The sequence below is a fragment of the Phyllostomus discolor genome, chromosome 11 (genome assembly GCF_004126475.2).
Source record: "Phyllostomus discolor isolate MPI-MPIP mPhyDis1 chromosome 11, mPhyDis1.pri.v3, whole genome shotgun sequence".
Taxonomy (NCBI): Eukaryota; Metazoa; Chordata; class Mammalia; order Chiroptera; family Phyllostomidae; genus Phyllostomus; species Phyllostomus discolor.
In genome coordinates this window covers 49,813,702-49,826,861 of record NC_040913.2, presented here as the reverse complement: position 1 = coordinate 49,826,861, position 13,160 = coordinate 49,813,702, and the positions used below count along the sequence as shown (strand labels likewise).

Here is a 13,160-nt window from a genome sequence, read left to right as displayed (position 1 = left end):
TTGCTGTGTGGGATATCTGAAATTTTCCTGCCTACATTTTCTGCTTAGGATGTTTGTGGTGTCATGGCTTATATTTAAGTCTTTTACCCACTTTGAGTTTATTCTTGTGTATTGTGTAAGTTGGTGGTCTAATTTCATTTTTTTGCAAGTATCATTTCAATTCTTCTAACACTATTTGTTGAAGAAGCTATTATGACTCCATTTTATAGTTTACCCCTTCCTCATATTAACTGAACATAGAGACATGGGTTTATTTCTGGGTTCTCTGTTCTGTTACATTCATCTGTGTGTCTGTTCTTAATACCACTATCAGACTGTTTTGATTACAGTGGTCTTGTAATATTCTATTATATCAGGTATTGTTATCCCTCTTACTTTGTTCTTAAGATTGCTGTGGCTATTTGGGGTCATTTTTGGCTTCAAGTAAGTTTTTAGAATATTTGTCCAATCAGTGAAGTATGTCATTGGTATTTTAATAGGGGTTGCATTGAAAGTATAAATTGCTTTAGGTAGTATGGACATTTTAATGATGTTAATTCCTCCAGTCCATGAACATGGCATATGCTTTCATTTATTTATGTCTTCCTTAATTTTTTCTTTAGTGTTGTGTAGTTTTCTGAGTATAGGTCTCTTACCTTCTGGGTTAAGTTTATTACTAGGTACTTTATTTTTCTTGTTGCTATAGTAAGTGGGATTTTTTTTCCCTAGTTAACCTTTCTGATATTTCATTGCTGGTGTACAAAAATGCCTTCAATTTCTGAATATTGACTTTGTATACTGCTACTTTTGCCAAATTCAAGTAGTAGGTTGAGTAATTTTTTGGTGGAGCCTATAGGGTTTTCAATGTACACTATCATGTCATCTGCAAACAATGACAGTTTTGTGTCCTCCTTTCCAACTTGGATGTCTTTTGTTTCTTTTTCTTGTCTGATTGCTGTGGCCAGGACTTCCAGTATTATGTTAAATAAAAGTGATAAAAGTGGACATCCTCTCTTTGTGACTGATCTTAGTGGGGAAAGCTTTTAGTTTTTGCCCACTGAGAATGATGTTGGCTACAGGTTTCTCATATATGGCCATCATTATGTTGAAGTATGCTCCCTCCACTCCACTTTGCTGAGTGTTTTTATCATAAATGGGTACTGTCCCTTATCAAATGCTTTGTCCACATCTGTTGATATGAACATAGAATTTTTGTTTTTCATTTTGTTTATATGTTGTATGATGTTTATTGATTTGTGAATATTGTACCATCCTTGCAACCCTGGGAGTTCCCACTTGATCATGGTGTATGATCTTTTTAATGTATTGCTGGATCAGGTTCGCCAATATTTTGTTGAGGATTTTAATATGTATGGTGTTCAACATTTTTGGCCTGTAGTTTTCTTTCTTTGTTGTGTCTTTGCCTGGATTAACATAATGCTGGCCTCATAAAAAGTGGTTGGGAACCATCACTCTTCTTGAATTTTTGGACTAGTTTGAAAAGGGTTAGAGTTAGTTCTTCCCTAAATATTTGGTAAATTTACCTGTCAAGTCATCTGGACCAGGGCTTTTATGTGCCAGGAATTTTTTGATTACTGCTTCAATTTTGCTGGCTGTTATTTGTCTGTTTGGGATTTCTGCTTCTTTTTGATTCAGGTTTGGAAGATTATGTTTCTAGAAATGTGTCCATTTCACCAAGATTTTCAAACTTCTTGGCATATCGTTTTTCATAGTAATTTCTTACAATCTTTTGTATTTCTGTGGTATTGGTTGTAATTTCTCTTTTGTTTCTGATTTTATTAACTTGGGTCCTCTCTCTGTTTTTCTTGATTAATAGTTAACTAATAGTTAATCAAGAACGTTAAGCCTATAGTTAAAGGCTTGTTGGTTTTGTCAATCTTTACAAAAAACCAACTCCTGGATTTATTGGTCTTTTGAAATGTTTTCTTAGTCTCTGGGTCATTCAATTCTGCTCTGATCTTGATTATTTCCTTCCTTCTACAAGCTCTGGGCTTTGTTAGTTGTGTTCCTCTAGTTCTTGTAAATATAGGGTTAGTTTGTTTATTTAAAATGTTTCTATCTTTTTTCGGTAGGCCTGTGTTGCTTACTGAACTTACCTCTTAGGACTGCCTTTGCTGTGTTCCATGGGTTTTGGGCTTTTGTGTGTTCATTTTCATTTGTTTCTAGAAACTTTTTTTAAAGATTTTATTTATTTATTTTTAGAGAGGGAAGGGAGGGAGAAAGAGAGAGAGAGAGAGAGAGAGGGAGAGAAACATCAATGTGCGGTTGCTGAGGGTCATGGCCTGCAACCCAGGCATGTGCCCTGACTGGGAATCGAACCTGTGACACTTTGGTTCCCAGCCCGCGCTCAATCCACTGAGCTACGCCAGCCAGGGCAAGTTTCTAGAAACTTTTTGATTTCTTCCATGATCTCAGTGTTAACTCATTCATTATTTAGCATGTTATTCGGTCTCCATGAATTTGAATGTTTTTGAGTCTTTTCCTTAAGGTTGGTTTCTAGTTTCAAGCAATTATGATTTGAGAAGATGCTTGATATGATTTCAGTTTTTGAATTTGTTTAGGCTTGTTTTGTGTCCTACTATGTAGGTTATATTTGAAAATGTTCCGTGTGCATTTTAAAAGAATGTATATTTTGTTTCTTTAGGGTGAATGGTTCTATATATATCAATTAAGCCCATTTGATCTAGAGTGTTGCTCAATGCCACAATATCCTTGTTGACTCATTGCTTGGAAGGTCTATCTATTGTTGACAATGGGGTGTCAATATCCTCTACTATGGATGTGTTGCTGTCAAAATCTTTCTAGAAGTCCTCTGTGATTTTTCCTCATACACTTACACACTCATGTGTTGCGTGTATATGTTTATAAGCATATCTTCTTGACAGATTCTTCCCTGTAGTATTATGAAATGTCTTTCTTTGTCTTTTTTATGACCCTTGTGTTGAAATCTATTTTTTCTGATATAAGCATTGCTACCCCAGCTTTTTTTCTAGATCCACTTGTTTAGAATATTCTTTTCTCTTCCTTCACTTTAAGTCTATATAGAGTTTTTGTTCCGAGCTTTGTCTCTTGACAGCATATATGTGGGTCTTGTTTTCTTATCCATTCAGCTACCCTATGCCTTTGATTGGAGCATTTAATCCATTTTCATTTAAGTTTATCATTCATTGGTACTTATCCATTGCCATTTTTCCCCTTTGTGCCTGTGTTCCTCCTTCTCTCTCTTCATCTTCTTTAAGCAGTCCCTTTAGCATTTCTTGCAATGCTGGTTTGGTGGAGATGTATTCTTTTAGCCTTTTTTTTTTTTGCCTTGGAATTCTTTACATCACCCTCCATTTAAATGAGAGCATTGCTGGGTAGAGTAGTCTTGGTTGCAGGTCTTTGATTCTCATTACCAGGAATATTTCTTGCCATTCCCTTCTGGCTTGTAGTTATTTTGTTGAGTAATCAGCTAATAGACTTATTGGAGCTCCCTTATCTGTTACTAGCTGTTTCCCCTTTGCTGCCTTTAAAATTCTTTGTCTTTAAATGTTGCCATTTTAACTGTGATATGTCTTGGAGCAGGCCTCTTTGGGTTCATCTTGATTGGGATCATCTGTGCTTCCTGGACTTGCATGAGTTTTTTGTGTCATCAAGTTAGGGAATTTTTCTATCATTACTTTTTCAAACAGGTTTCCTATCCCTTGCTCCTCTTTTTCTCCTTTTGGTATCCTTATGATAGGAATAGTATTACATTTCATGTTGTCCTACAGCTCCCTTAAACCCACTTCATTTTATTTTTGAGTCTTTTTTAATTTTGTTGATCTTTCTGGGATTTTTTTCTACCTTGTCTCCAAGTCACTGATTCTGTCCTCTGGTTCATCTAGCCTGTTTTTAATTCCTTATAATGTGCTCTTCATTTCAGATATTGTATTCTTCATTTCCTCCTGGCTGTTATATTGTATTTGTTTTTCATGTTAGTGTAGTTCACAGTAAGTTCCTTGTAGCTTCATTGGAGTTCTCTGTAGTTCTCACCAAAATCATTGAGCATCCTTAATACCATTATTTTGAACTCATTGATAGTTTGGTTACCTCTATTTCATTTAGCACTCTTTCTGAGGATTTCTCCTTTCTTTTTGATTGGGGGGTTGTTTCTTTGTCTCCTTATTTTAGCTGACTCTCCCTGTTTGTTTCTGCTTCTTAGATTTATCTGCTTTGACTCCCTTTGTCTATAGTGTGACCTTCTGTGTTAGGAGACCTGTGGGATTCAGTTGTGCAGTCTCCTTGATGTCCTGAACTTGACGCTCTTGGGATACCCTTTGTGCTGTTTATTTGTGCTCTCTGTTTGTAATTGGGTTTTGGTTGTTTTGGGGTCATTCTTTGGTGGGTCCTTTTAGTCTATATAGAGTTTAGTCATGCTCAATGCCACAATATCCTTGTTGATTCATTGCTTGGAAGATCTATCTTGGTAAGTCACCCTCCAGCTGGCTGACTTAGAGTCTGCCATCCATGTCTTGTATTCTGTTGTACAGGTGCTACCAGAACAAAACCAAAGAGCTTAGGAAACAAACCTACAAAATTAATCCCCCACCCATGATCACACTACCAGTGGCAAATGAGCTGGTATTAATAAAGGTGTACAGAGATTAAGACTAATATAAGAAAGGAAAATAAGTATGAGATAACTAACTGAAAGTCAAATTGTTTTGATAAGGTGGAAGAAGGAAGAATAATAAGAGTAGGAATAGGGACAAAGCAAAGAGAGAAACAAAAATTTGTATTGTAAATAAAAAAGGGAGTGAAGAACACAGAATGGAGTAAGAGAAGGGAAATGTATAGTAGTAAGTATGAACAGAAATTTTAAAAAATATAAAAATAAAATATAAACAACATAGAGAAGAAACAAAATAGGAACCAAATTAAAGAAAAAGATCTACAGTGCTATCAACAACAAAGAGCAAAGATTAATATAGGGGACTAATGGGAGGGGACAAAAAGGGAAAAAAGAGAGTCAATATCTAGAGGAAAAAGAAGTGATTTAGAGATAATAGAGGGAGAAGAAATACTAAGAGAGGAATGAAAATCAGGATAAGACAGGGAAAAATTAAAACTAAAAAAAAAAAGAAAAGGCAGGAGGAAGGCAAAATGGAGGATGAGGGGGAATGGTAAAATTTGAGATGTGAAATACAAAAATAGTGAAGTCTGGAAATAAAATTGGAGAAATGCAACAACCACCATCATATCAACAATTGACAAGCAATCTGATAAAGGTGGAGAGAGAAAACGGGTATTTTAAGAACAGTAAAAAGAATTTGAGATGACTAATGACAAGAAAAATAGTTGTGAGAGATTGGAGGGGGGAGAAATAGTATGACTGTGTAATAGAAACAAGTCATAGCAAGAGAGAAAATAGAATTTAAAAGAAAAATAAGGAAGGTAAAATGGAGTAAGATAAGGGAGGAGCAAAATATGAGATTTAAAATAAACTGTAATGTAAAAACTAGTGACTTCATATGCACAAACTTGAAGGACAAGAAATGATTATTTAAAAGATATGCAAAGGAGAAAATAATGCAAATCTTGAAGAAGACCATGGTGGAATTCATCTCACTGTTTTCTCATTCTGGATCCACCCCTCGAAATGTCAGATGGTGTGTCCCAGTTTGGCCCTAGGCAGCCTGCCTGAGGCTACCAGTGATCCACAGCCTGTGGCTGTCTGTTGTTAATCTTGTGAAACTGTAAGCAGTAGTCATGCTTAAGCACCACAGGGTGGGGCAGAGTAATTCCTGTGGGTGGGGTTATTGCTTCTCCTTAGGCTGGTGCCATTTGGAGAGGCCTGCTCAGTCTGAGCATGATGTCTGCTGCAGTATGGGGGATGTCTTAGCACAGAGATCATGGAGACTGCTCCCTCAGTTCTCTTCCCTAAGCCCCTGTCCTCAGACTCTTCTCCAGTGTCCTTAGTCCAGTCTGCCCCCCTACTTTGCTGGAGCCCAGGGTAAGTGGTTGCAAATGACATTATGTACATTGGCCCTTTAAAAGGATTCTCTGCCAGGATTCTCTGGCAGACAGAAATCCTGCTGCTTTTCACACCTGGATGTTATCTGGGTTCCTTTCTTGGCTCTAATGCTGTAGGCTGGGGAGCCCAACTAGTGATTTAGATTCCACAAGTCTCAGAGGAGAATTCCCCAGCCACTGAATTTCCCTCCGGCACTTCAGCTGCCTCCCATGGGAGCCCAGCCAGCCTTATTCTGTCTCCTTCACACTCCATACCTGTCATGCTGTGGTGAAGCAGTTTCTTCTGTCTGTCTGTGGTTATAAGGCTTCTCTCCAGCTAATGTTCCATTGGTTATTCTGGATGAGTTCTTTACAATTTAGTTGTAATTCTACATTGGTACTGGGAGTAGGTTAGTATAGCTTCTAATTACTCCTCCACCATCTTGGTCTCTCTCTACTTGCTTTATTTAAAGATTTTATTTATTTACTTTAGAGAGAAGGAATGAGAGGGAGAAAGAAAGAAAGAGAAACATTGATCATTTGCCTCTTGCATGCCCCCAATTGGGCACTTAGACCACAACCCAGGCATATGTTTGACTGGGAATTGAACTGATGAGCTTTTAGTTTGCAGGCTAGTTTTCAATCCACTGAGCCATACAAGCCAGGGCTGTGTCTTTTATTTTACGGAAACAACTATACACTCTTTTTGCCAACATGAAAAACAGAAGGTAAATTACCAGTATTTTGTGTTTTAAAATTTGAGCGATTGAGATATTTGGGGATCTTTTTTGACAAAGGGATCCTAATAAAACCTAAGGAAAAAAGGTGTTAATGATTTAAGAAGAAACATTTTAAGATAATAAAAAGGATATCCTGTAAGTACTAAAAGCTCTTTAGAAGCTATGTAGTTTGAAAAAATAATTGTAATACTGTAAAACAATATTAGAAACTTAGGTTAGGATATTTTTGTATATACACAGCACCAAGTTGTTTCCCCTTTGTTATTAAATTGTGCTTTAGAAATAGTACAATTTTTTCATCTAAGTGAGAATGCTAATTTTTAAATTTTAATTTCATTTTAAAAAATATATTTTATTATGCTATTACAGTTGTCCCAGTTTTTCTACCCTTTATTTCCCTCCACCCTGTACACTACCTCCCTCTTTCATTCTCCCACCTTAGTTCATGCCCATGGGTCATACATATAAGTTCTTTGGCTTCTCCATTTTCCATACCATACTTAACCTCCCCCTGTCTATTTCATACCTACCATTTATGCTTCTTATTCCCTGTTCCTTTTCCCCCATTCCCACCCCCCCCACACTGCCTCCCTGCTGATAACCCTCCATGTTATCTCTATTTCTGGGAATCTGTTCTTATTCTAGTTGTTTGCTTTGTTCATTTCTGGTTTTGTTTATTTAGGTTCGGTTGTTGATAGTTGTTAGTTTGTTGTCACTGTACTGTTCATTTTTTGATCTTTATTTTCCTTTTTCTTAAAAAAGTACCTTTAACATTTCATATAATAAGGGCTTGGTGATGATGAACTCCTTTAACTTGACCTTATCTGGGAAGCACTTTATCTGTCCTTGAATTCTAAATGATAGCTTTGCTGGATAGAGTAATCTTGGATGTAAGTCCTTGCCTTTCATAACTTTGAGTACTTCTTTCTAGCCACTTCTTGCCTACAGGGTTTCTTTTGAGAAATCAGCTGACAGTCTTATGGGCACTCCTTTGTAGGTAACTGTCTCCTTTCCTCTTGCTGCTTTTAAGATTCTCTCCTTATCTCTAATCTTGGGTAATATAATTGTGATGTGCCTTGGTGTGTACTTCCTTGGGTCCAACTTCTTTGGGACTCTCTGAGCTTCTTGGACTTCCTGGAAGTCTATTTCCTTTGCCAGATTAGGGAAATTTTCCTTCATGATGTTTTCAAATAAGTTTTCAATTTCTTGCTCTTCCTGTACTCCAGCTGGCATCCCTATTATTTTGGATGTCGAAACGTTTACATTGTCCTGGAAGTTCCTAAGTGCCTCTTTTTTTTTTTTTTTTTAATTGTTGCTTTTACATTCTGTTCTGGTTGAATGTTTATTTCTTCCTTCTGGTCTGAACCATTGATTCGAGACCTGGTTTCCTTCGTTTCACGGTTGGCTCCCTGTTCATTTTCCTTTATTTCACTTTTCATAGCCTTCACTTTTTTCCTCTATTTTTCAACCATACTTAACTATTTCTGTGAACAACCTGTTTACCAGTGTTTTGAACTGTGCATCTGATAGGTTGACAATCTCCTCATCGCTTAGTTGTATTTTTTCTGGAGCTTTGATTTGCTCTGTCATTTGGGCCATACTTTTTCATGGCAGCATGCCTCTTTTTTAGTAAGGGGCAGAGCTTTACGTACTCACCTAAATGCTTAGGTACCCAGCAACCCATGTTGCTGAGTTGTGGCATTGTATGTGGGGGACAGGTCCAAGAGGGAACAATTCCACTTGCTCAGCTCTTGCCTGGCTTCAATCACTTCCTCCACTACTCACAAGCAAACTGGGCCCTTCTGGTCCTAATATTTGGGTGGGTTGGTTTATATGTGTTCTAGGACCCTGTGGGTCTCTCCAACAAAGTCTCCTGTGAGTCTGGAAGTTTCTCCTGCTGCCTCAACCCCCACAGGTTTTCTCAGTCAGAGGTTTTGAGGCTTTATTTCCCTGCACTGGAACCCTAGGTTATGTGGTCTGTCTCGCTCCCCAGTTGTTCCTCCTGGGCTATCTGCGCACAAATGTGGGACTGCCCACTCTGCCAGCTACTGCCTTGCCTGGTCCACCACCCACTTTGTCGCAGCTAGTCCTCTTTGCCCCTCCTGGTGGTGTGGATGAATGTTTTTTCTTTAACTCCTTGGTTGTTGGACTTCCATACTCTTCTATTTTCTGGCAGTTCTGGTTATTTTTTGTTTTTAAATTTGCTGTTGTCCTTCTTTTGGTTGTGTGAGGAGGCAAAATGTGTCTACCTATACCTCATCTTGGCTGGAAGTCAGAGTGGTATTATTTAAACTTCCAAAATAGTCCCAGAACCAGAAGTTATTTTTAAAATTAAAAATCTTTTCATCCCCAAATAGTATTTGATTTTCTTTTTGGTATAGTGCCAATTTCAAAGTAGAGACATAACCTGAATAAGGTGACATTATTGGGATTTCAGATGACTGGATGAAATCTCTGGCTTTAGAAGACCCACCATAGATGATTGCCAGATAGCAATCTTGTTTATTTCTTGCTCACTCCCTGGCCTGAGTCTTTCTATTCAGATGTTTTTTGAAGGTGTAAAGTGGAAGAGTGAGCCTAAATCACTCCTAGGAGTTTGGTGTGTCATCCAGGTGTTCAGTATGTTCCACAATGTGATTTACTACTTGAAGGTCTTATTAACCTAGCAGGTTGCTCAGTAATTACCTCTCAAGTTCACAGTACTAGAAATACCTGACTTGCATCTTGCAGATGTGGTAACATTATCAAGATCAAGTTATGGTCACAGGATTCTAGGCCATAGAATTCTGGTAGCACTTAGTGTATTTTCCTTTTTCTTTTTTAAACTAAGTCAAATGGAAAAGTGTAGTTGCCTTTTAAGTTTTTAAAATATGTTTTGATTTTCTATTTCTCATTGACTTCTTTTCTGGTGCCTTGAAATGTCATTTCTCAATTTGGCCTCATAGAGAATTAAGTACTTTGGCTCAGTGATTTCTTGCAAAGTGCATTCCACTTTGTTATAATCTACTATATACTGTTTGTATCTTAATTTTGTGAGATGTTCTGTAACTCTTTTTCACTTTGAAAAATCTTTCTAGGCTATACAATCAAGATCTAGGACTTGGGAGTAGATGGAATGATTTACTAAGGTTTAAAATTTTGTATATCAGACATAATAAACATTTTTTGATATGTACTTTGTAGTTTTATAATTCTTATATTTTATTATTGAATTTTATTTCTCTATAATGAACTTCTAAATGTGAGCTACAATAACCCACTCTATTTCAATCATAATTTAAGGAGGCTTGAGATATCCCCAAGGCTTACAAAGACATATAACTATCCTTGATGTTAAATAAAGGAGCAGTACAACTATATCTATGTGAATACATTATACTGACATTATTAAAGCCAACATATAACCAATCTGAAAAGTTCAGATACATTTTTGTTGAATTATGTGGGTTGGATCTATCAGGTTTCCCAGGAAATAGAAAGTTTTGTCATTTCAACTCCAGAGGCCTTTTGACCCCATGTTTTGCTTTTCAACATTAGACAGTTATTGAGTAAAAACTGACAATTCTTCATGATATTTTATATCTGCAAGATTTACCTGAAGAAAATGCATGTGATAGGAGTAAATCACAAAAGAAAGTGTGGAATGTCAGTGCTGATAATGGGTAAATTAGATCAAGAGGGAAAATTGTATATGTATTAAATGTTCATTAAAATGATTAAACAAATTTAAACAGTATTTAATAAATGTTTGACCTTACTGCTCTAGAAAATAGTTTATCAATGAAAATTCATCAATATTTGTTATATCCCTAAATGTAGAATTAAAATGACTTTGGAAATCACAGCAAGGTATGTTTTCATTACTTTGAAATTACTGATTTGGATTTATAAATGAAGTCTCAAAAAAACCTGATCAGAATGGTATGATGCCTTTATCTGAGGTTATAATTCAAATTTATGTTTAGTTTTATGGCCATTAAAGGGATGCTTTATAACTCAACATTTTTTTGTGTGTGTGTCCTAGGTATGTTTCTATAAAACCTGATAATGAAAAATTGGCCAATGGAACTGATGTCCTCAACTTACTGATTGACACTTTATTAATGGAAGGCTTCCATCTGGTCACCCCTAGAACAGTATCCTCTGAAGAAAAAACTGAATGCTATGGCTTTGAAAGGAAGAAAAGGCCTGAAGCTCTGGTCCTGAACAAAAGTGAAACCAGAGTCTCTGTCATGCCAGAACAATCTCAGAAAAAGAAATGAGGTTTTTTGGTCTCTTTTAGAATAAAGGAATTGCCATTTTCTTGTATGGAGATTCCATGTTGAAGGCACACGTTAGTCGAATATGTACTCAGCCTAAATTTTTGGCCTTATCTTCTATCATGCCATCTGAAGGTAACCATACCTCAATATTGCCATACCCACTGTTAACTGCTTGCTGTTTTCTGAACAAGACTGTGCACTTGGTGCTTTGGCACATATTCCTTCTTCTACCTTCAGTGCTGCTTTACACTTCTCTTTTTCATGAACACTACACAGCTTTCAAGAATAGTCTCAGGAATCATGCTGACTGACTTCTAATCCCAAATTAATCACTTACTAGCTCTATGACTTGGGCAAGCCATTGAAACTATTTGTGCCTCAAATTCTTCATCTATCAAATGGGGATAAATATATGTATTATAGGATATATGAGGATTAAAGGAGGTAATATACTCAACACATTTTCTGGCATATGGTAGGTACTCAGTAACAATTAGTGATGTTGATTAAGAAGATGGAGCCCTTTACTTTGTATAGACATATGCTATTATACAAATAATTTTTTCTTACTTGAATATGAGCTCAATCTACTCAACAGTGTTAACATTACTGTGTGTTAAGCACTGTGCTAAATATTTAGTGAGAGGAATAATATCTTTGTTATTAATTAGTACTTACATTTGGTGAAAAGCTTTTGAATAACTAACATTTTAACTACACATATACTTTGACTTAGTGTTTCCTCTTGTAGGAATTCTTATATATGTGTCATTTTAAACAAGATAGAAGAATCATTAAGTCAAAGAGCACTAAGTACTTTGTACTTAGTAGGGTTAAAAAAACCCATTGAGTTGAAGCATTTGAGCACCATTTTAAAAAGTACAATTAATTCATTGAAAAACATCTCTTAAACATTTGTTGAGCACTATACTAAGTTTTCAGGATTAAAAAAATGAGTGAAAAAACAATCCTTATTCTCAAGGAGCTCACATTCAGCTGAGAACATACATCATAACAGCAAGAGATTAGAAATAAACTCAAAGTTCATTAGTACTCAAAGTACATTAGAACTGGAAGTACATAAAAGTGCTGAATACTTTAAGATTAGTAATGTTAAGGTTAGTGATTGAAAATAGTGACCCGAATAAGAAAATAAGTTTTATGGATAAGTGTTTTGCTTTTGATAGCACTTACCCTTCTTTTCTGAAAAAAAAAAAAAAAAAAAGCCAACTTATTGTTTTAATGTGTCATCTTAGCTTTGGGGGTGATATGTTTGGTTTGGTTGCCTTGCTAGGATCATATTGTAAGGCACATTATTTCTATTCTGCTAAATTTTTGGCATGTATGTAATTTGACTAGTAGGGTATAGTTGGCATGGTTTTATGTGTAACACTGTTTAATTCTCTGTAATGCTTTGCTGATAAGATTATTAAAACTGGTAACTGGTTAGATATACTGAAACAAAAAATATTGTAACAGGAATTGTTTAAACTGCTACTTATATGCTCTTTGTCATTCACATTTACAGAAAACTAGTTTGATGAGAAATGCTCTCTTTAATGTACTAATAGAAACATATTACCTGTGGAAACATATACATAACATTCATTCATTCCATAAATACTTATTGACATCTGCTGTAGGCCAGATACTATCTGGACATTGGAGGTACTGCAAGAAAAAAACAGTGCCTTCCCTTCTAGAGTTACTACAAATACAATTTATAACATTGACAATGGGTTTAAATTAAAATAATTTAAGCCTTTTATTAGTGTCTAAAAGTCATGAGTTCACAATGTAGAAATTTATAGGAGACAGATTGCCACACTTAAAAAATAGTTTAGTATAAACCTGGCTGGGTGGCTCAGTTGGAACCTAGGTCACAGGTTTGATTTCCATAGGGGGCACGCACAGGAGACAACGGATCAATGGTTTTCTCTTTTTCTCTCTCTCCTCCTTCCTCTTTCTTTAAAATCAATAAATATATTCTGGGGTGAGCATTTTAAAAATTCATTATAGGGGAAGGTTACTTTCAGAGTGGATTGAGTTTCTTATTTTAGTAAATATTTTAGAGATCACCTCAACTGGAGACATATGTCAACATCATCTTAGTAAACCTCTGGTGTTCACTCTAAAAAAGAGTTGCACACTGTGATTGGGATGTGAGGACATGTAAAAAATTGAG

The 13,160-nt window shown here is 36.0% G+C and overlaps 1 protein-coding gene across 1 annotated transcript in view; it reads left to right on the top strand.

Moving 5' to 3' along the window:
* Positions 1-11,928, top strand: part of TRIM13 (tripartite motif containing 13) — a 34,625-nt gene extending 22,697 nt beyond the window's left edge. Inside the window, exon 3 of the mRNA XM_036011359.1 lies at positions 10,738-11,928. Within this exon, the coding sequence (XP_035867252.1) occupies positions 10,738-10,975 (238 nt within the window). The 3' untranslated portion in view covers positions 10,976-11,928. The remainder of the gene's footprint in view (positions 1-10,737) is intronic.
* The last annotated feature ends 1,232 nt before the right edge of the window (positions 11,929-13,160 follow it).